This window comes from Ahaetulla prasina, chromosome 3 (assembly GCF_028640845.1).
Source record: "Ahaetulla prasina isolate Xishuangbanna chromosome 3, ASM2864084v1, whole genome shotgun sequence".
Lineage (NCBI taxonomy): Eukaryota > Metazoa > Chordata > Lepidosauria > Squamata > Colubridae > Ahaetulla > Ahaetulla prasina.
In genome coordinates, this window is record NC_080541.1 from 113851375 (window position 1) to 113875405 (window position 24031).

At 41.7% G+C, this 24031-nt stretch overlaps 1 protein-coding gene across 3 annotated transcripts in view; it reads left to right on the forward strand.

The window, feature by feature from the left end:
• Window positions 1-9730: 9730 nt before the first annotated feature.
• LOC131194859 (cysteine-rich protein 2) overlaps window positions 9731-24031 on the forward strand; it is a 270743-nt gene continuing 256442 nt past the window's right edge. For all 3 annotated transcript variants that reach the window (XM_058176396.1, XM_058176398.1, XM_058176395.1), the window contains exon 1: window positions 9731-9888. In XM_058176396.1, coding sequence (XP_058032379.1) covers window positions 9846-9888 — 43 coding nt within the window. In that variant the 5' untranslated portion in view covers window positions 9731-9845. The remainder of the gene's footprint in view (window positions 9889-24031) is intronic.

Below are 24031 nucleotides of genomic sequence, written 5' to 3' on the forward strand. Positions count from 1 at the left end.
GTGGAGGGATTGTGGGAAACTGAGCATATTGTTTTTACAGAATTGTAAGAAGACATGCTGGCCTGTGAAGAAAATACATTGTATATGTTTCTAATCTCATGAGCTAGGCTGAAGCTTGAGAATTGTATGTAGGAAGGTCTCTGCTATGCTAGAAACCAGCCTGAACCAGAATTTACTGATATTATAGTTATTCTACAGACAACTACTAGGAATTAGAACCATAAAAAGTAATTTGTAAATAAGAGCAGAGAGCAATAGAATTAGAGTAATAGGAGATGTAATCGGGGTGGAGATAATGTATTCTCTTTAGACATTTTGGATAGGTTGTGCCGGCATGAGTACTATGCCAATGAGGAAAAGATGGGAGGTAAATTTGTAACGACACTGGAGAATATAAGGCAAATGTATTAATTTTTTTTACCATTTATTATTTTTGTTTTTATTATATAAAATACAACAAAAGAGAAAAGAAATAGGAAATTAAGGAAGGGAAAGGGAATGGGGAAAAGGGGGTGTGAAAAAGAAGGGGGAAGAGAAAAAGAAAGAAAAAGGGGCATTCACTTCCAGTTCTTCCTAGCACAATACAAGATAAACACATTCCAGCCTCAACTTTTTGCTTTTACACATTAATATATAACTAGCCATTTCTATAGCCAAATCTTTCTAATCAACAAAACCAAGATCAAAGTTTCATTTTTTTTCTTCATAAGCAAAAATTCCAGAAGTGATATCGTGTTTCCTCAAAAATAAGACCCTGTCTTATATTTTTTTGAACCGTGAAATAAGCCTTATTGCCATGCACTCAAAAACACGATTGGGCATATTATCAGGGGATGTCTTATGTTGGGGGAAACAGGGTATCCAAATAAGAACATATTTTCCTCTTTAAATAAAGCAATCAATTTAACCATTCCTGCTTTATCTTCCTTGCTATGGAAATAATGTGTATTTCTATTTGCACCTAGTAACCTTTATGAACTGTCACCATTTTTATTTACAAAATTCATTGTAGTCTTTCAAATTTGTTGACCTTTCTAAAAAAGGGAGGGAACCCCTTTTTTCACCGTTTTTTTCCCTTCAAAGTATTACACTTTTTTAAAAAAAAACACTTTTTTAAAAGTCAAAACTTTCTAATATATCTTTTTCTTTGACTTCTTAACATATACGCTTTAAACTTGAGTATTGTGTTTAGATCCCTCCCTCCAAACTACCCTTATATATTTTTTCTTTTATAAACAAGGCAAATGTATTGATGATTTAGGGTATGTCCACTGTACCTGCGTGTGCGTGGTCCACCCTCTGGAAAGTGAGAATAAAATTACCATTGTTTTCTCTTGGAAGTTTTGGCTGGTGATTGCTAATTTCCAAACTCAACAATGAATCCCACATCATGATTTGGTACTTAAATTCCAAACTATTGGACAGATTATTTCCACAATAATGATAATGTTCTTGCAACAATTTCTTGCTTTCTAATTTTGTTAAATACAAAAGCCATGGTATTTTCTTCCTTGAAGAATGGTACTTTAAGGAAGAGAACATACTTCTTTCAAAAGTGACAGCAACAACCAAGTGTTACTGCAATGGCATGCAGAGAATGTATGCCTCTTCTCAGACTCTTGTCCATTTGAAGTGTTGATTGCAAAGCATTTGTCTGTACTGTTTTGGAATGATTATTTTCTCTTCTATTCCAAAAGCCTTTCAGCTTTTGATAAGAGAGCAATCCTGAGGGAAGGGAATAAGTTATTTTCTACTACTTGGGAGTATTGTTTATAAAGTGGAGTTGAGCGGGTCCCATCTAACCACAAGAAGGGGTATTTTTTCTAAGGAAGTGATCAAACTTGCATTTGGGTTGCAACAATGTTTTTATTGTCTCTACTGTTTTTTCCTGAATATATATTTCTCATGTACAATAATTTTCCTTTTAATTATTGCTTAACTAATTTGATAATGTTTGCCAAAATTCAGTGGGGATTATCCACAATATTACAGTGGGAGTATGAAATACAGTAGCATGATTACATGAATATGAAGTATTCATTCCTGTTGGTGCTAAAATATGCTATAATTGAACATGCTGTTTGTCACTTTCAAAGTCCTACATAGTTTGGTACCAGATTATTTAAAGGACTGTCTTTTCCCAGCCACATCTACCCAATCTATAAAAGTAAGAAGACAGGGAATGTTATGGGTCCCTTCTCCTAAGGAGGTCCATCTAGCAGGACCAAGAAGAAGGGCCTTCTCTGTGGTGGCTCCCTCCCTATGGAACATCATTCACACTCTTTTGCAAAGCCATGAAGACATAGTTTTGCCAACAGGCCTGGGGACCCCAAAGTAGGATGGAACCTGTCAAATAGTTCATGTGATTGTTGTCACCGGAGGCGGGGGGGGGGGAATATTGCTTTCTTATTGTTTTTGTATTGGGTTTTTATCATTGCAAGCAGCCCAGTTGAGTCAGTTGAGCAGTCTGTCAGGCCTGGAAACCATACTAGACTTTAGGGTTCCAGACGCTGCCACATTTTCCCCTGAGGGGAAGAGGGGGTGTTGAGGGGTATGGTGACATTCTTCAAGCGGTCAAGGTCGGATGGTGTTCACATCTGCAGGAGGAGTGGCGAGAAGATATTCGAATAAACTGGGAGAATGTGGGACCATGTGACCAGCAAAGGGGTTAGGGGGGTGGGACTCTTGGGGTTTGTATAACTGGGAAAAGAATCCGGAAGTTCAGTTTTGGAATTTCACTCATCGTGTGACAGTTTCCTTATGCTAGTAAAGAACTCTGAAAGACAATGGCTTCTGAGTTTTTTTTATGCAGAAGAGGTTTTTCTGGAACCTCGACATTATTCCAAAACTCTTAACTTTCTTTTGCTTAATGGTACCCTCTCCTCCGCTCGGAGGGGCCCGTTAGGGGGGTGCTGGGCCCCAGCCTCCGCAACCTCCACAGCGGTGCAAAGACCCAGCGAAGATGGAAGGGCAACAAGCTGAAAGCGTGGAAGTAGCACAGAGGTTGGAATCTGAGGACTTAGTTGAAATCACCTACTTCCCATCGGAAGATATGACTCAAAAACCCGAAGTGGTAGAGCCTGCTTGTCAGCTTGGTGCACGGCCCAAAGACTCTGATTCATGGGTAAGCTGTCGTTCGGGAGAAAACATTTCCCCGGGACGGAATGGAGAGCCCCCTCCCTCTTCTCAACCTCCATGGAGGACAGTAAAACCCGGAGAATCGGGAGAGTCACTGGATTGGGACCTGAGAAACCCCCTGAAATCCCAGTCCCTATTAGACCTCCCGGAAACTTTTGAGCGTTTGGAAGTGAGGCCTCATATAAGCTCAGCTCACCCACCTCGAAAGCCTTTAGCTCAGCCTAAATTCACCTACCCTCCCACCAGAGAGGGAGAAATTACTGAAGCTCGAAGCCATTCCGATGAACGCAGGAGGACCTCCCTTCCCTCCTTCAGACGGCAGGGAGTTCAGGCAGCACCAGGGACTTGGGGGGAATCGCAACTCCCCCCTCCAATTGACTTTTCCCGCCAACAGAGGCCTACGCTGCCTCTTGGGGTTTGTATAACTGGGAAAAGAATCCGGAAGTTCAGTTTTGGAATTTCACTCATCGTGTGCCAGTTTCCTCATGCTAGTAAAGAACTCTGAAAGACAATGGCTTCTGAGTTTTTTTTATGCAGAAGAGGTTTTTCTGGAACCTCGACACAGTCATATGAATTTTCACAAATAAATAATAGTGTGTTTTAATTTAATTTAATACCATTAATAAATAAGTCTGGGACAAATAAACTGTATGCAATAGAGTTCAGAAGTAGTTTGCTGAATCCAATTATTATATACATTGTTTTTGCATGGACCAAAATTATAGTTGAATTGACTCTGTTTTTTGCTTGCTAGATTCTGAAACAAATCTATTCATTGTCATAAAAATAAGAATTACTTACTCCTGAATTCAGAACTGGTATAAATTATCTTCTGAACAAATATGACATTTATTCTGCCAGATAAATCAAATTTTGTTTGCCCATTGCTTTTCTGAGGAAAGTAACCCAAATTCTGTTGTGGCTCCAGCCCCCGAACCTGGCCCCATGCCCGAAAGTGACTCTGAGAGTGAGGGGGAAGGGCCGATAAGGCTTACCTCAGGAGCACCGATTCCTTTGGCCCGGCTCCAGGAGCCAGAACCAGGCCAGTCGGAGGACGTAATGAGGCTGACATCCCCTGATTCCTCACTTCCTCAGGCTACGCCTACAGACGCAGCTGATAACCATACTAATCAAGCCTGGACCGACCCGCGCTTCAGAAGATTAGAGAGGCAGCGTCATCAAAGGGAAGGGTGGGGCAGGAGCCCCACCCCACAGGATATATAAGGAGCTTTGGGACTGCTCTCACTTCTACGGGAAGCAAATTAGCTGAACCGTGTCGAAGTGAGCTGAAGTCTTAATCTGTTTGAACTTTTTGGCAGGCAGCTGCATTTTCTCGGCCAGGACTGATAGGAGCCGTGTAACCACTGGCTATAGGCCAGCTCGTTACTCCAAAGTGAGGATGGAGACAGAACAAATTCCTAAAGGCAGCTCCCTCACTCTGGAGGTTTCATTGCTTTCCTATCTAGTCTCCCAGTTACTACCAGATGCCATCTATTTGATACCTGTTGAGCCAGATGCCATCTCTTCGATACCTGTGCATTTGGCTTTTCTTGCCTAACCTTTTCGTGCAGGACCTTACTTTTGTCACCACTGAACTGCATGAAGTTAGCTAGAGTCCAAACTCTAGCCAATAAGATGCAGAGGACACTATGGCTGTGAGTGATCAGAGGACACTATGGCTATGAGTGTAAGGTGTAGCATTTTGCATGTCCATAATGTGCTAAAACAACTGCCTTCCATCTATAAACAGTGCCATGTGTAAGGCTGGCTTCAGACACTTCTTATTGGGGTCTACAGAGCACAGAAACAAGGAGCAGTAAGTAGTCCAAAACAACAACAAAGAGCAACCCAAGTATGTGAGGATGGAAAAGAACATAATAATATTGGTGGCCATAGTCATATGCATTGCCATTCCTCCAATCCCACCATTGCACATATCACACACCATCAACTTGCATCTTTGGCTTTCTTGCTGTGGGGAGGAGAGAAAAGCAGGCTAGAAAGTTAAACTAAGATGTGTCAACATGATGTGGTCAGCCCAAACCCATCCCTAGCTCAGCCCAAAGTCCGGTCAAGGACAAGTGCAGAGGATATCCTAGAAGTACATGGGTAACATCATACTGTGTTAGAGCAGGGATCCCCAACCCTCTACAGTCTACAGCCCAGTAGTGGCTGTGGCCTGTTTGCATCTGGGCCATGCGAGCTATGGGCAAACATGTGCCTGCTTGCATGAAGCTCCACTCGTGCAAAGCTCCAGTCATGCAAGCGGAGGGTGCTCACACACAAAGCTCCATTCACATGAATAGAGCTTCGGGTGCGAGCACAAGTTCCCTTTGGTCACATGAGTGGAGCTTTGGGCAACTGGGAAGTGGAGCTTCACAAGCAAGCACAAGTGTCCTCCACTCAAGTGCCCTCTGCTTACAATCCTTCCATCCCTCCCTCCACCTCTTCTACCATCCTGTCAAAACCTAACCTTCCATCCCCCCACCATCCAGCTGGCGAAGCTTCTTGGATGAGAAGCAAACCGTCATCTTCCTCCTCAAGGAAAAACAGTCGAGTTGCCTTTTTGAAAAGGCACCTTTGAGACTACTGTGACCTGAATGACTAAGAATCTCCAAGGACATCCTGTAAAGGCTCTGCAGAGGATAAAAGATAACTCCCACTGGTATTTCTGCCATGGCTTTGGCCTACTGATTTGCAGAGGTAGTGACTGGGAAACGGTGATGGTTGTACCATGGCAGAATGGCGTTTATAAGCATGCATACCAATTCATGCTAATAATCCTCCTTCCTTACTTTGTAGAGTGGTGCATAGCACACATTTCTCTTGGTTGCCACCATATTGGCTGCTTATATCATCGTTGTGCAGCTGTGCAGAAACTAAGGCACACATTAGGGGAAGTGAACCCCACTGCCCACCCCACATTATCAGAATGACCAGATTTCCACTTACAAAATTACAATTAACTGAATGCAAACTGGGGGGAAGACAAATGCCAAGCATCTCGGTGCAGCTGTGTAAGCTGAGATCTGTGGAACAATTTATTCATTCATTTGGCTGTCAATCTCAAATTCATAACTCTGGAAGCTAATAACAATTAAAAATTATGCAAAAACATTGAACAATATAAGCATGCAATCAGCAGCTGAGGTAAAAAACCCCAGCAAATTAACCCAAACATATGGGCTCTGACACAATATTAAGTCTGCAGTGTGGACTTCTTCTTATGGGTAGCAGGCATCCAAAGCACAGCAGGAAAGCTATGAACAACATGGCTAACCTCTGTGGATGGGATTCCATTCTCCTGTATGAGGTTGGTCATGACAAAGTGAGAAGGGTGAAAAGGAGCAACCGTGTGTGCAATAAGAATACTGAATACCAAGTGCTGGAATCTATGGAGCTCTGTTGAGCACCCAATATACTAGTTCACCCCACCTACATGAGTAGCAAGTGACTCAGTGATATCAACCATACAGACAAAATAAACAAAACACAAATCACGTTCAAAAACGTTTTGTAGAAGTCTATCACTGATCCATTATGTCTTTGAACCCACAATGTTTCAATTGACCCTTGGCTTTATTTGTCATAGCCTCAAAACAACAATTTATTTATTTATTTATTTGTCAAACACAATAGTATATATAAGTATAAGCATGAAATAACCATACGAATTGGATACAGTCAAAGGGAACATTAGGACAGGAACGGTGGGCATGCTGGTGCTCTTATGCATGCCCCTTACAGACCACTTAGGAATGGGGTGAGGTCAATAGTAGATAGTCTTTGGTTAAAGCTTTGGGGATATTAAGAAGAGACCACAGAGTCAGGTAGTGCATTCCAGGCATCATCATCATCATCATCATCATCATCATCATATCATTATCATTATTATTATTATTATTATTATTATTATTATTATTATTATTAATATTAATATTAATATGATTTTTATACCGCCCTTCTCCCGAAGGACTCAGGGCGGTTTACAGCTAATATAAAACAATGACAATTTACAACTAAAACAGAAATTAAAAAACTTATTATATAATTGGCAAAAATTTAAAACATTTAGACCTAAAACCCCCTAAAAATTATATTAAATATAAATTAAAATTCAATCCCTATTAAAATATTAAAATTTAAAATTCCTAAGCCAGTCCCGCGCGAATAAACAAATACGTCTTCAGCTCGCGGCGAAAGGTCCGGAGGTCAGGCAATTGACGCAAGCTAGGGGGAAGTTCATTATCAATTCTGTTACTGAAGTCATATTTTCTACAATCAAGATTGGAGCGGTTCACATTAAGTTTAAATCTATTGTGTGCTCGTGTATTGTTGCGATTAAAGCTGAAGTAGTCTTTGACAGGAAGGACATTGTAGCAGATGATTTTCTGAGTTATATTCGGGTCATGCCGAAGGCGACAGAGTTCTAAATTTTCTAAACCCAGGATTTCAAGTCTGGTGGCATAAGGTATTTTGTTGTGATCAGAGGAGTGGAGAACTCTTCTTGTGAAATATTTCTGGACACGCTCAATTGTATTAATGTCCAAAATGAGGTGTGGGTTCCAGACAGGCAAGCTATATTCGAGAATTGGTCTAGCAAATGTTTTATATGCTCTGGTTAGTAGTGTAATCTTTCTGGAGAAGAAGCCATGCAAGATTAAGTTTACAACTCTTAAAGCCTTTTTGACAATGTAGTTGCAGTGGGCTTTGGCACTTAGATCATTTGATATGAAAACTCCAAGGTCTTTGACGGGGTGAGGGTCATCTACAAGGTAATGTCCATCAAGCTTGTATTTAGTGTTCTGGTTTTTTTCCCAACGTGTAAGACAGAGCATTTGTTGGTTGAGATTTGGAGTTGCCAAATTTTTGACCATTCCGACACAAAGTCAAGGTCTTTTTGAAGAGTAACCGCATTGTTGGTAGTATTAAATAGTTTAACATCATCGGCGAAGAGAACACAATTACTTGTAATATGGTCACAGTGGTCGTTAATGTATAATATGAAGAGTGTTGGTCCTAGAACGCTGCCTTGGGGGACACCGCTATTGACAGGAGCGGGATTTGATAGGGCATTGCCTATCTTGACCACTTGTTGTCTGTTTGACAGGAACGCTGTTATCCAATTATGGAGGGGTCCGGAGATGCCGTAAGATTTAAGTTTTAGAAGGAGTTTGTCATGTACCACTGAGTCCAAAGCTTTACAGAAGTCTATGTAAATTGCATCTATTGCTTTGCCCTGATCAAGATTTGTAGTCCATCTGTTTTGCAGTGAAGGAGTTGTAAATTACAGGATAATTTTTTTCTGAAACCAAATTGTTTATTAGAGAGTAGGTTGTTTGTTTCAAAGTGGACGGTGATGGATTGGTTGATGATTGATTCCATTACTTTGCAGGTGATGCAGCATAAAGAAATTGGTCTGTAATTTTCAACTAGGCTAGGGTCTCCTTTTTTGAAAACAGGGATGACCATGGCTAGTGACCATAGTCTGGGAAGGGAGCTGGTCCTGAAAGATTTTTTAAAGATTATGCTTAGGGGTTTTGCTATAACAGTGGAAAGCTTTTTTAAGAAGTATGCACATAGACCATCAGGTCCAATAGATAGAGATGGTTTCAGTCTGCGAAGGGCCTTTTCAACATTATCTTCTGTGAAATCTATTTGTATTAGATTGTCGTAATCATTGTTGGTACGACTGGGGAATTTTGGGTATTAGCCATTAGTGTTAACAAAACCTAATTTAAAACATTAAAAAAAAATTGTTAATAAAAACAATGCTTTAATAAGGAATAAAATAAAAAAATGAAGGAACTCAGGAAACGTGAGGCAGGTGTTTATTCTGTGTGCAAGCATTTCGGAAAGTAGGAAAAGAAAGGGAATAGGGAGGAGGAAACAATTCCAAAAAGGAAGGCAGGTATATGCATCACTCAACAAGGCTTGCGTTTTCTCACACAGGTGAGAAGCACAAGAACAGATAAACCATTGAAATCTGGACTGGAACTTGCTATCTCAGTTTCAATAATGGCTGAGAGTGGCATAGAAGATAGGCAACTTCGACTTGTTATGACCTTAGTCTGACAGTTTTCTGGTCTCCAACTCATCTTAAGCCTGCTTCAGTTTACTTCACATTACTGTCTTCTAACTATTTTCCATGTGGATACTTCAGCTTTTCATTTTCGCAGCTGACTCTTGCCTTATCTGAGTAGCATGAATAAGAACAGCCGCCACGGCCTGTTTAGATACCTGTTCATATAGTATAACCTTTCTACGCCTAGGTCCTCCCACCACGCTATATGGGAGCACTGGCTAAAAGGAAAAGAAGCTGCTTCTTAGTGTGATGGTGGGCGTTACCATTGCACTACCATCGAGGAGCAGACAGCAACCAACCTAAAAATTAGAAGCAAAGCAGAGTTCATTTTCCCAGCCGCCAGAAGCTGCCTTTCTGTTTGCTTGAAAGGATACAGCAGGAAGGTATCGCATTGCTCTATTTTTGCTCTTTCGTCAATAAAGGGAGGAGATGGGGGGAACCAATAGCCCCACCCATTGTCGATTCTATCTACAAACCTTCTCCTCCCTTGACTGGAGAGCGCAGCCAATGAACATGCGACTAAGGCGTGTTCCAGCCGGCGTGGGTGGATGAGAGAAGCAGCATGTTAGTGGGGGGCTGACAGGCAGAGAAAAAGCTTGTGGTTAGATTTTTGTTGTCCATTATGGCATCCAAGTGCCCCAAGTGTGACAAGACTGTCTACTTCGGTGAGTCTTTTTCTCCTTTTTTTCATTATTGTATTTCTTGGAGTCTGTATCTCTCTCTCTCTCTCTCTCTCTCGTGTATTAGTGTTTTCTAAATCCTGCAGTTTAGAGATTTGAGTGCTCTATCCCAGTTGATAGTGATGCTTGGCTCTCTTTTTCAACGACACATTACTGTTCTCTGCCCTGGCTGAGAAACTGCCTTCTGGAGCGCCCAGACTATGTAGGGAGGGCTGGGAGGGGTGTCGGCCTTCTTTCCGGGGAGCGTTTCATAGCTCAGTTTCTTTCCCCTCTCAAAAGTGCCTCTCTAAAATAAATGTTATTGGTTATATGGGAAAAAAAGAATATGATTTGCTCGTTGTGGGACCCCAAAGACCAGCCAGTGTAGGTGATATCTCAATTCCCTTTGTTATCTATCATCACTCCTCTCCTCACATTGAGATGTTTTCCAGTTGATGACTGAGATGCCCTTAAAACAAGAACAGATCTCTCTATAGAAGTGCACTATGATTTTCCTAAATCCTAATTTTTTTTAAGCCAAACAATTCCTCTGTTTCTCTAGCTGCTTCTTCCAAGAAGTTAGGAGTGGTTCAAATTCAGCCATTTCCATTTATTCCATCTCAACCGCACCCAAGGCTATTGCTGCATTTCTGTGGTGTCCATGTCAGCTTCAGCCATGGTAAAAAATAGAATCTCCAAGTTCGTAACCAATATAATTCTGAATCCCAAAAGTTACAGACAAAGAAATATATCATCAAAATACTCTACTTGAAAATTTCTTAAAAATGTATGGCTGGTAGATATTGCAAACAGAACAGAGAGCTCCAGAAATTCTGGCCAACACATACCAAAAATATCTTTTATTTTCTTTTTTAGGTTTAAAAATTCCCTTCCTTTCCATATTTATTCCAGGGCCTGATAACTACTTTCCAAGAAGAAGAACTTTTATCTAAATCAGTTCTGTCTCATATTCAAAGTACATTACTATTTTTCTCGCTTAGACTGGTGCTGCTGTTGGTTTAGTAACACATCTGATCAGTCTGTTCGTGTTTAAGATAAAGTATATTAAATGTAAAGCTGCTCCACTAGTAGGACTACCTAGCTCAACAATTATCTACTGGAACAGAGCTTTGTTTTCATATATGATCTTAAATATTTGAGGGGGCATTGGTTGGAAGGAAATTGTCAATTTAAGCATGAAATCAGTTTGGTCTAGGAGTTAAGGCACTCTGCTAGAATGAAGAGACCATGAGTTCAAATCCTGTCTTGGCCATGAAAGTCAACTGGGTTGGGTAACCTCAGACTAGTCACTCTCTCAGCCCAACACACCTCACAGGGTTGTTGTGGGGAAAATAGGAGGAGGAAGATGTGTTGGATATGTTTGCTGCCTTGAGTTGTTTGTAAAAATAACAAAGGCAGGAAACAAGTACAGGTGTCTCTGTAAGACAGTACTTGGTCATCTTGTTGCACCTTTACAAAAGCATCTGTAACTGGTCTGTTCCCATTCTTTTTGTTGGAAGCAGCTTCTGTGTGAGAAGATGAGAAACATACATGTTTAAGGCAAATTGATGTTTTCTATTATTGCAAAATATATGTTATCCTTAAAAATCAAAAGTGTGCACAGAATAGTTTATAAATATCCTCTATTAAAGCCCCAATTGCCAAAAGCAGATAGGGAAATCAGGGAGAAATTTGGAGCTCCTATAATTATGGGCCCATAATTTTATTTCTGTCTCTTATTAAATTTAATTCTCATTTATATTGGTTATTCAGAACCTGAGAATCTTTGTTCTCAGGGATTGGATTCAGCTGGTTTGGACTGGTTTGGGAGAACCAGTAGTTACGCCGGCGGCTGGGCCTGCCTACCCCCTCTTGACGCTATCCTGTCTTATACAATCACCGTGTTTTTGATGCAGTGTGTAAAGTGGGCCTGCGCGCCCACATTTTCGATTCTGGGTGAACTGGTTGTTAAATTATGTGAAGCCCACCTCTGTTTGTTCTGTTTGACTTTTCTCCCTCCATTCACAGCAGAGCTGCTGCTCCTTTTATGTTCCCCCCAGCCCCCTCCCTCCCAGGGACTACCTTAAAGGGATAGCTCAGTGGTGGGACTCTACCGGTTCAGACCAGTTTGGGAGAATCGTTTGCTCTGACTTGCAGCTGTGAGTGAACCGGTTCTCTCTTTCTTTTTTCTTTTTCCCCAAAAAAGTTTTATTTTAACATTCATATCCAATAACATATTTAGTGTACCATCATATACAATTAATCGGACCTGCCCAGTCACCACCCCCTTCCTTTAACTCACTTCCCTTCTCTGCCTTCTTCTACTTTCCACGACCATCCTCCCCTTCTCTTATTTACATCATCTCCTCCTTCCTCCCTACTCCTTTCTTCTCCCTCTTCTATCCCTCTTCCTTCCTTTCCTCTTCCTCCTCTTCTCTTTCCTACCTCCTTCGCTCTTCTTCCCTCCTTCCCATCATTCTGAAATGGTAGCCAGGCAGCTCCGATCTTACATTAATTATACATCTTCAATCATCTCTGTACATTAACCATCAATCCATTTTCTACCCTCATACCCCCCTCCCCCTCCCTCCCCCCACCCCCCAGGACCTCCCAGAATCGAATACAGGGTATAAAACTAACAATCAAAAATTAAAATATAACACAAATCATAATCCATAGTCACTCCTTAAAATCTCAACTCCCCTTCCAGAAACAAAGAAAATACATTTCTTCCAATCCATTATATATCAAACCATTCCATTCCTAGAGTTCTCAGAAATTTCCGATTGAGTTGGTGTTTGTTCTTCAATAAAGTACATAGTTTTTAATATCCAATCTTCATCAATCAATACCAAAAGAACGTTCCATCTTCCAATATTCACCAAGGATTCTTCTGTAATGTCTTTCTTCATTAGGCAGTCTCTCAAAAATAGTTCATATTTCCAACTTAATTTCTTAAATTTTACTGTCCAACCTCCAAAGGTAAAAAATAATCCATCTTTTCATATCTTTATCATTTACATACATCAAATAATATTACAAATATTATTATTAATCCTATATTATCTCCACAATATATCAGTTGTAATAATTAAAATCTTCACTTTACCTTGCTTATATCAAATAACATTATTAAAATTACACCTATAATTTATCCAAAATATATCAGTTATAACAATTAAATTCTAGTTAACCATATAACAACATTACATCCATCTCTCAAATATAATATTTAATCCAGGGGGGCGTGGCCATGACCGTGGTGGGGTAAGGACCTTTCCTTCACTTCACAGGGCTTATTAATGAAGATTTATGAGGATTTATGCTGTTTGGAATGCACCGTTATGGATGAAAGTTAATAAATCATGAAGTGAAAGTGTTAACAGCCCAGCAGACTGAATTTAAAACTGGTAGGTCATCTGAAACTGCTTGAATTAAGGAGTTTTTACAGCGTGGGGGTGACACGATAAGTTTGGAATAAATTGTTGTCTTTTGCTTTTCCTATTATAACTATCGTGTTCTGTGTTTTATTGCTGAGGCCAAGGAGTGAATATTAAATACTGAATTTGTTAATGAGAAGAATTTAACTGAAGAGTAAATCGATCTTTTGTGTTGGACTGACCGGCAGCAATAGGATTTTACTGGGCGGACAATTTTTTTTATTTTTTTTTCTTCTGAGAGTAAATTAATAGCTTGTTTATATCACAGATAACAAAAAAGGACTTTTTTCTGAAGTTTAAGTTGGAATGAAGCAGTAAATTTCTTTCTCCTTTGCTGACGTGGAGAAAAAATGGCGCTGATTATTGTTTAAAAGCTGTGAGGTATCTGTGTTTCTTTGTGGAGTGACTATGAGTCACAAGCTACTGAGAGATAACGAGTGCAAAATAAGCCGCTTCGCTTCAATTAAAAGACTGCCGTCCCTTGATCTTCATTAAGACCATCTGTAAAATTGGTTTGAAATACTAGTTTGGAAAATTTTTAAAGATTTTTTAAAATGACTCAACAACTTTCAGAAACGCAGCAACTTGCTGCAGCTTTAAATAAAATTGGGGAAAAAATAGCAGGACTATCAGAGCGTATGGATAATATGACATTGGAAATGACATCGGAAATGAAAAAGATGAAACAAGAAATGAATGAAAATTTTGCAAAGCAAAGAGAGGAAATGATAATTATTAAAGATGAAATGGAGCAGATCCATGTACATGAGGTAAAAGTGGATCGGCAAATTGGTAAAATATTTTATAAAAATGAGCAGCAAGATAAGAGAATTTGTCTCCTGGAAGAAGAGATGAGGAAATATAATTTGGTTATCCGAGGGATTTCAGAAGAAAAGGAGGACAAATTGAAACAGCGGGTTTTAAAATGGATTAATGATCTTGATACGCAACTTACGTTTACAATAGCAGATCTAGCAAGTGTTTTTAGAATTGGATATAGAAGGCAAAATGGCTCTAACAGGAATGTGCTTGTCAGGTTCGCAAATCTTGGTGACAAGCTGGAAGTTATGGCCAAGGTGAGAGAGATGGGAGATGCTTTGAAGTTTGAAGGGAAGACTATTCAAGTCTTCCCGGATATATCAAGAGAAGAAAGGGCATGGAGATTTTTTAAAAAACCAATTACAAAAGTTTTGAGAGATAATGGAATTAAATATAATTGGAGGCCACCACAACAATTGAAATTTTTTTATAAAGGAAGGATGCGTACAATTACCCCAGACATAGATGCACTATTATATTTACGGGAGCTTGGACTGATTGAGATGGAGGATTTAATGGAGATAAAAGATCAAATGCTTAAGATGGGTGGAACACACGCGGAAACATCAACCCCAGAAGAAGAAAAAGGGGCTATTGGAGGGCAAGACCCTAAAGGGTTAAAGAGGAAAGAAATATCACCTGTGTTGGTTGAACAGAAGAAAAGTCGTGAGGATACAGTAGGAGAAGAAGCAGATAAGAGTCTTGGAAAATACGAAGCTGAATGCGGGAGAGAGCCATCACTATCTTTTTTCTTGAGTGATGAATTTAAATAGACAGCCCGAAAGAAGTGGCCCGGACATTGGCACGTCCCCTCTCCCCCATTCTCTTTATAGAGGCGAAACCGATGAGGATGTGGGGGAAGAAGATTGTTTGTATTTTATTGTTTGTCTTGTTTTTTGTCTTTTTTTGGTTTTCTTATCGTTTTTTATATGTTAAATGTTGGTTATATGGGAGTTTAATGTTGGGTTTTGGGCACAGAAAGGAAGAGGCAGGGATAGGATTGAAAAATTTATATTTTAAATGGGAGTCATAAAAATAATGTCATGGAATGTGAAGGGTACAGGGAATCAGATTAAAAGAAGAAGATTGGAATTTAAGATTAAAAGAGATTTACCAGATATTTTATTTCTACAAGAAACCCATCATAAATCTGAAGATTCAAATAGAATGTATATAAAAGGTATGCAAATATATGAAAAAGCATTTGGAACTTCAAAAGCTAGAGGAGTTGCAACACTGATATCAGATAGGGTGTATTTTGAAAAACATCAGGTAATTTTGGATGAAGATGGAAGATATGTAATAATTGTTGGAAATCTTAATGAGGAAAAAGTGACACTTGTTAATTTATATTTACCGAATGAAAAACAAAGAGAATTTCTTGAAAAAATAACAAAAATTTTGGAGAATGAAAGTGTAGGGAAAGTAATTGTGGCTGGGGATTTTAATTTAATCAGAGATAAAATAGACAGTACTAATCCCACCCGCTGTGGAGGAGCAAATAAAATGGGGATTTTAAATACGTGGATGCTTCGAAACGGCGTGGTGGATGTGTGGAGAGAGGTCAAAGGAATTGAAAGAGTATATACTTTTTTTTCTAAGATATATAATACATATTCTAGAATTGATTATATTTTTCTTTCTAAAGATTTGTTGAATAATGTGGATAAGGTAGATGTGGGAATTTTTAAAGATTCTAATCATGCAGAAGTTATGGTGGATTTAGATTTTAATTTTGAGAAAAAAAGAAGCTATTGGAGATATGAGGAGAAACTGTATAAAAATGAAAAGGATAAAAAATGGATACTTAAAAAATTGGAGGAAAGTTGGAGATTAATGATAACGGGGAGGTTTGAATAAGCAGCCAAGTATTTAAACCGCTATTCTTTTCCTGGTCCTATCAAAGGAACATTGCTGTCTTTTGTTCAACAACAGATGCATTGGTCCAGAATCTGGTTTGGTTGCTGCTGCATAATAACTTGGCCTGATTCTTTTCTTTATTCTGGTGGCTTTGTTCTGGTATTATTGGCTGCTTGTGGAGAATCCAGGAAAACAATCTCTCTTCACCAATTTATTTTTTTAATAGAATTGGTAGAACAATGCTTTCTTACATTTAACTAAACATCAATTCTATTTTGATCATCTGTTATGCACAATTCCTTTTTCCTTCCTGGAATTGGTTGAGTTTGATAAATGTGACAACACAATACTCAATTTTCCAAACCCTTCCTGTAACTGAATTGTGTACAATCCAATGTGCTTGTTTCACTTTCACCATTTTCAAGTAGCCATATTAAGGAAGATAGGATTTTTTTTTTGTTTAAAGTTATTTACAGGAGTGGTTAAGTTTATTATGAAATATTTCTTCATTGTTCCATTCTGAGAATAATTTTGAGAATAAACTAAGTATATTCATAGCATTTTCTTCTATGAGTGTTTTTGGAACGATTCCTGTAGAAAAAATATATACAGAAAATATAAAAGTCAAAACTGAAATTTTGCATGAATTATAGGAGGCATTTTTGAGCAGTTATTGGTCTGGTTCAACTATAACAACATTATGCAAGGACTGTGCTGTTTGTCCATATGCAGCAGTAGAACACACTTTGGACTGAAGTAACTGTGGTTACATATGCCAATTCATATTCCATCATTTATTGGATTTTGATTATTACATTGAAAAAATCAAATCAAATGGATTTGTATAGACAATTTTATCTTATTTTAAATGTTCTTATTTACATTACATTTACATTTACATTTTATTTACATTCTGGGGTATGTACTGACTCATCATAAAGGCAAACAAAATCTGGAATCAGGCAGTTTGGGGTATCATTTTGCTTAAGGAAAGAGAGATGTGTGTCCCAATCCTCAACAGAACTTCATCTCCAGTTTGTAGCTTTCATATCATGAGGAATGTAAAGAAAACTAACCATGTGTTGCAACATTTTAATTTTTTTGATATTAAATTCATTTTTAAAAGTTATTTGGTATATAGATTCTGCTAAGCAGTACAATTGAATGTTTCTTAAGATACCCTTTCAAAATCATTATAAGGGTGCTATTTTGGTTAACATTTTTTCTTCAAATGAATAGAGTACCGTGGAAACAAGTCTGATGACAACTGTTACACTTCCTCTATTGCTATCTTCATTGAAAACCCTGAGAACTAAATAAAAAATGTACGAGATAAGTCAATATGTAACAAGTGTGTGTGTGATTTATGCATCTCTTTCTCATAAGAAAGATGTCTAGGCTTTTTCTAAATTGCCCTGCATGAAAAGACATGAAAATGTCTGACTACTTGTATGGGAGAACGAATGTTCTTCCAAGAGCAAGCTTGATAGAACAGATGGTGGTTTTACCTACTTCTTGTTCACATATACATATGGTTGAAAGTTGAGAAGCTGGATCTTTGTAGCTATCCATATCTCTCATAATCATAAACCTCAGCTTTTAAAGCTTCTGCCCTGTGCTAACTGCCTGGATCCCACAAGCATCCATTCCCAAGCTAGTGACAAATAATTTTTTGTGCATACCTGATTTTCACTAATTGATGTAAGTTCTAATTAACCCTAATTAAAATGTTAATAAACATTTTAGTAAAACACACCTTGGTGACATCACTTTATCAATACTGTATCAATTATCATATGTTGGCAGCTATGACAGTGTTATCTGGATGTTCTGTGAAATGAACAGATGAAGTACATGAAAGGTATGATACGAACATAGCTTTACATAGGACATTTCTACACTTGCATCTAACTATAACAGAAGCATGCAGTGATTGGCAATAACATTTTCCATGATATATAGAAAGTGTATTGATGTTTTAGTGCTGAAGAAAACCTTACAGATAGTCCTGGATTAACAACCATTTGCTCAGTAATTGTTCAAAGATATAATAGTGCTGAAAAAATGGACATGATCTATGCCGTAAGTTACAGCTGTTGTAGTGTACTGCAAAGTCATGTGATCAAAATTCAGCGCTTGGCAGCCTACCTGCACTTAGGGACCACAGGAGATTCAAATCCCCCTACTCACATCACTTCCATCACCACCTCATACCTGCCTTTTGGTCACCCTGTATCTTGCCTTGCTGGGCTGCAAACAGTCTCAGAATTGCAAAACACTGGGGTTCCTTGTCCACTACAGTGACCCCAACCCAACCCAGACACAATCCCATACATTTGTTACATATTGACTTCTCCCTTACATTTTTTATTTAGTTCTCTGTTTTAAATGAAAATGGCAATAGAGGAAGTATAACAGCCCAGAGAGAGCTGAGCTGGGCTGGGCTTGGATTCAGGGACAAACAAAAGCTTAAAGCCATGATGGCAAACCAATGCCATGTGTGTCGGAAGTGGCACACACAGCTATCTCTCTGAGCACATGAGCTGTTGCCTGTTGCTGTTTTGGATTCCGATACACCAGCCAGCTGGTCTTCATGAGCGTGGGAGCGCCAGAAACCAGAAGAGCAGCACATGCACACACTAGGAAGATTATCTTCTGGTTTCCAGTGCGCACATGCGCACTGGCCAGCTGGCCTTGGTGTGCACATGCACACCAGAGACCAGAAGACCAGGTGGGCAGTGCGCATGCATGTGGCAGAAACCGGAAGATCATTTTTCTGGCGTGCGCATGTGCACTGGGCAGCTACTTTTCCAGTTTCTGGACCATGCACTCCTGTTTCGGCACTCGGTGCCAAAAAGTTTCATCAACACTATTATAGGTCTACTATTAAGAAATATTATTACTATTATGATGATGTTGATTGCTCCAACTAATTGTAACCAGACAACACACTGTTTATATAGATATTGAAACTGTTGCTCTTTCTTTATATAGCAAAAATAATGTGTAAAAAAAAGATATTACCAATAGAATATTAAAGTCCAGTCTTTCTGTATTTTAAAAAAATTGTATTCTCCCTTAGGTTTTATTTTCTTTCGGGTCTGTAATCTTTCTTTAAGTGTTTGTTCACCACTTTTTTACCACTTTAAAGAGTTTATGTTTTCAGAGTTTCTTTTCTTTGGGGTTAGAACTCTAGTATAGAAGTTGAAAATCATCTCACCCAGTTCCAATCCACTGTTCACAAACTGCTCCTGCACATTTCTTTCTTCAGTTGTCCCAGCTTCTTGGAGGCCATAATGGCTGCCTCTCCTCTTCATCATTGGAAAGGAGGGAAAGCCTCAGATCAAGCAGGAGAACTGCCACTCTCTGCAACCTACAAGGCACTCCTCCTTTCTTTGCCACCCCTACAGGGTGACTTTAGCACCTTAAGGGCCCTCCAGCAAGGAGGGTTCAACCTAGGTGTCCAAAGCCCTGCTCCCTAAGATTGTCTCGCAGCAACACCAAACTGGAAATCCCTGAAGCACTTTATGATATGCTTAGATCTGGCCCGCAGGGCTGCCCTGGAAACAGTGAAGGACCAGCCTGCAGTACCTCTGCCAGTGAAAATGGGCTCCTGAGCTCTGTTTTCAGCTGCGATGACCTTGTTGTGGTCCACCAGCAGCCTGTGGAGCTGGCAGCGGAGACGGACAGTGAGGAGGCTGAGGAAGAACACATGACAGTCCTGAAGGCTGGGGAAGGGAGAGATGGGGCCAGGGCCATCAGGGAGTGATGTGCAGATTCTGGAGCCTCCAGAGGCTGACAGTAGTGAGGCAGATGAATAGGAGGAGCCTGTTCCTAATGCATGCATGAAAAGAGCTTCCAGAAGGCAAGAGCAGCTAAAGCTAAGAGGACGACTCGGGAGTAGGGCCAAGAGTTGATTGGCCCCTCCCATAAAGCTTAAAAGACCAGCAATGCTGTTTGGGTTCTTTGTCGGAAAACAATGTTGATAGAATTGCTCTTTGTCTTGCTGCATTTATTTCTTGTCAGCATCTTCTACTTTTGAACTTTTGCCAAGAAAAGCCTTTGGCAGTTTGCCTAATTAGACCAAGGTTGGTGATAAGACTGAAGACTTGTGTTATGAAGAATTTGTTTTGATTTAGTATGACTACGCTGAGAATGAGTTAATTCTCAGCTGTTCTAATAAAGTCTGTTTGTTTTTTGAACTGAGTGCGTCTACTACTACCTACTTGGACCTGGCCTCAGGAGCCCATTTTCGCTGGCAGAGGCATCACAGGCCTTTTCACTGGCAGAGGATTGCAGGAGGCCATCGCAGCCAAAAACAGAGCACAGGAGCCTGTTTTTACTGGCAAAGTGCTCAGACCACAAAGGTGCCGACATGAGTTATATGTTGAGCTGGTCACACCCACCATGGCCACACCCACCCTAGCCCCTCGAGGTCAAACAAAACCCTGATGCAGCCCTCAATGAAATCAAGTTTGACACCCCTGATCTAGGTGATCCTTAGCCTTGCTCCACTTTGCCTGTTCTTAGGGCTGTTGATCGAAGGAAGGTGAGGTGGGCATAGAACTTATAAAATAATTAAAATGCCATTAATTTAATTACATTCAGGAATGAAAAATAGTTTCATATTTTCCTTTGCAATTATAATGTGAATTAGTCTCTAGGTGTTCCAGCAGATTTGACAAAGGAAATATTTCCATTTCCATCTCTGTTCCATATCTATTTTATTCTATTAAAAATTGATAGTAGATGAATAAGATATGGATGCCATTTTCTATTTGAACTTATTTATTTTTATTTATTTATTTATTTATCATATTTATATACCGCCCTATCTCCCTAGGGACTCAGGGCGGTTCACAGGCAAATAAAAATACATATAAATACAGGATAAAATAACAATTAAAAAACTTATTCTACATAGCCCAATTAATTTAAAAAACCATATCCATAAAAAACCCATTAAAACCAATATAAAACCAATATAAAATTTAAAATCTACTCCAGTCCTGCACAAATAAATAGATGTGTTTTAAGCTCGCGGCGGAAGGTTCGGAGGTCCGGAAGTTGACGAAGTCCTGGGGGGAGTTCGTTCCAGAGGGTGGGAGCCCCCACAGAGAAGGCCCTTCCCCTGGGTGTCGCCAGACGGCACTGCCTAGCTGACGGCACCCTGAGGAGTCCCTCTCTGTGAGAGCGCACGGGTCGGTGAGAGGTATTCGGTCGCAGCAGGCGGTCCCGTAAGTAACCCGGCCCTATGCCATGGAGCGCTTTAAAGGTGGTTACCAGAACCTTGAAGCGCACCCGGAAGGCCACAGGCAGCCAGTGCAGTCTGCGCAGGAGAGGTGTCACATGGGAGCCACGAGGGGCTCCCTCTATCACCCGCGCAGCCGCATTCTGAACTAACTGATGCCGGATGCCCCTCAAGGGGAGCCCCATGTAGAGAGCATTGCAGTAATCCAGACGAGACGTCACGAGGGCGTGAGTGACCGTGCATAGGGCATCCCGGTCTAGAAAGTGGCGCAACTGGCGAACCAGGCGAACCTGGTAAAAAGCTCTCCTGGAGACGGCCGTCAAATGATCTTCAAAAGACAGCCGTTCATCCAGGAGGACCCCCAAGTTGCGCACCCTCTCCATCGGGGCCAGTGACTCGCCCCCAACAGTCAGCCATGGACTCAGCTGACTGTACCGGGATGCTGGCATCCACAGCCACTCTGTCTTGGAGGGATTGAGCTTGAGCCTGTTTCTCCCCATCCAGACCCGTACGGCTTCCAAACACCGGGACAGCACTTCGATAGCTTCATTGGGGTGGCCCGGTGTGGAAAAGTACAGCTGGGTGTCATCAGCGTACAGCTGGTACCTCACACCGAAGCCACTGATGATCTCACCCAACGGCTTCATATAGATGTTGAACAGAAGGGGCGAGAGAATCGACCCCTGAGGCACCCCACAAGTGAGGCTCCTCGGGGCCGACCTCTGCCCCCCTGTCAACACCGTCTGTGACCGATCGGAGAGATAGGAGGAGAACCACCGATAAACGGTGCCTCCCACTCCCAATCCCTCCAACCGGCGCAGCAGGATACCATGGTCGATGGTATCAAAAGCCGCTGAGAGGTCTAATAGGACCAGGGCAGAGGAACAACCCCTATCCCTGGCCCTCCAGAGATCATCCACCAACGCGACCAAAGCCGTCTCAGTGCTGAGACCGGGCGGGAACCGGGACTGGAACGGGCCTAGATAGACAGTTCCATCCAGGTGAAGGGGAACCTGATGTCCCACCATACTCTCTACAACCTCCGCCGCAAAGCGAAGGTTGGAGACCGGACGATAATTACCTAAAACAGCCGGGTCCAGGGAAGGCTTCTTGAGGAGGGGCCTCACCACCGCCTCTTTCAAGGCGACCGGAAAGACTCCCTCCAACAATGAAGCGCTCGTAATCGCCTGGAGCCAGCCTCGTGTCACCTCCTGAGTGGCCAGTACCAACCAGGAGGGGCACGGGTCCAGTAAACACGTGGTGGCATTCAATCTACCCAACAACCTGTCCATGTCCTCAGGAGCCACAGGGTCAAACTCATCCCAAACAATGTCAACAAGACCGACCTCAGACGCCCCATCTGACTCGCCGCAGTTTTGATCCAGACCGTCCCGAAGCTGAACGATTTTATCGTATAGATAACCGTTAAACTCCTCAGCACGTCCCTGCAACGGGTCATCCCGCTCTCCCTGGTGAAGGAGGGAGCGGGTCACCCGGAACAAGGCGGCTGGGCGGTTATCTGCCGATGCAATGAGGGAGGAGGCGTAGCAATGCCTCGCTTCCCTCAGTGCCACTAGGTAGGTCCTACTATAGGATCTAACTAGTGTCCGATCAGCCTCCGAACGGCTGGATCTCCAAACACTTCTAGGCGTCTTCTCCGGCGTTTCATCTCCCTCAGCTCCTCAGAGAACCAAGGAGCTGGTTGAGACCTGCGCCGGGTCAGAGGCCGCAAAGGCACGACACGGTCTAAGGCCCCGACCGCGGCTCGTTCCCAAGCCGCGACCAGTTCTTCAGCCGTGCCATGGGCAAGATCCTCAGGGAATGGCCCAAGCTCCGTCAGGAACCTCTCCGGGTCCATCAGGCGCCTGGGACGGAACCACCGTATTGGTCCCGTCTCCCTGCGGTGTTGGATGGCGGTCTGAAAGTCTAGATGAAGGAGAGAGTGATCCGACCATGACAATGGCTCAATGACTACGTCTCCTAAAACCAGATCACTCATCCACTGACCAGAGATAAAAATCAAGTCCAGTGTGCCTCCCCCAATGTGGGTGGGGCCATCCACTACTTGAGTCACGTCCATGGCCGTCATGGAGACCATGAACTCCCGAACCGATGCTGATGATGTGCCGGAAGAAGGCAGGTTAAAGTCTCCCATGACCATAAGTCTAGGGGTCTCAACCGCCACCCCGGCAACCACCTCCAACAACTCGGGTAGGGCTGTCGTCACGCAGCAAGGAGCCAGGTACGTGACTAACAGGCCCAACTGACCCCTATGGCCCCACTTCACAAGGAGGGATTCACAACCGGCAATCTGAGGAACAGTGGTCTCCCTCGGCTCCAGACTTTCTTTTATAACAACCGCCACCCCACCACCCCTACCTTGATCCCTCGGTTGATGGAATGCTCGGAAACCTGGTGGGCACATTTCCCCAAGGGGCACTCCCCCTTCAGTGCCCAACCAGGTCTCCGTGATGCCCATAAGGTCCGCGGAGCCCCCCTGTATAAGATCACAAATAAGGGGGGCTTTGTTCACCACGGACCGAGCATTGCACAACATCAACCGAAGGCCCAAGCTCTGAGGATCCTGACCATCCGGGGAACGGGAGAAGTCCAAGGGGTCGGAGCGCGTGATTGCTTTCAGACATTGAGCACGCGCTCCCGGAAATTGATATGACCCCTCGCTTCCGCCATACCTGCCTCTCCCACTTACCGTGTCGATAGAACCACCCTCACGAATAGGAACACACTCCTCCCCCATAACCTCCGAACCTGATAAAGA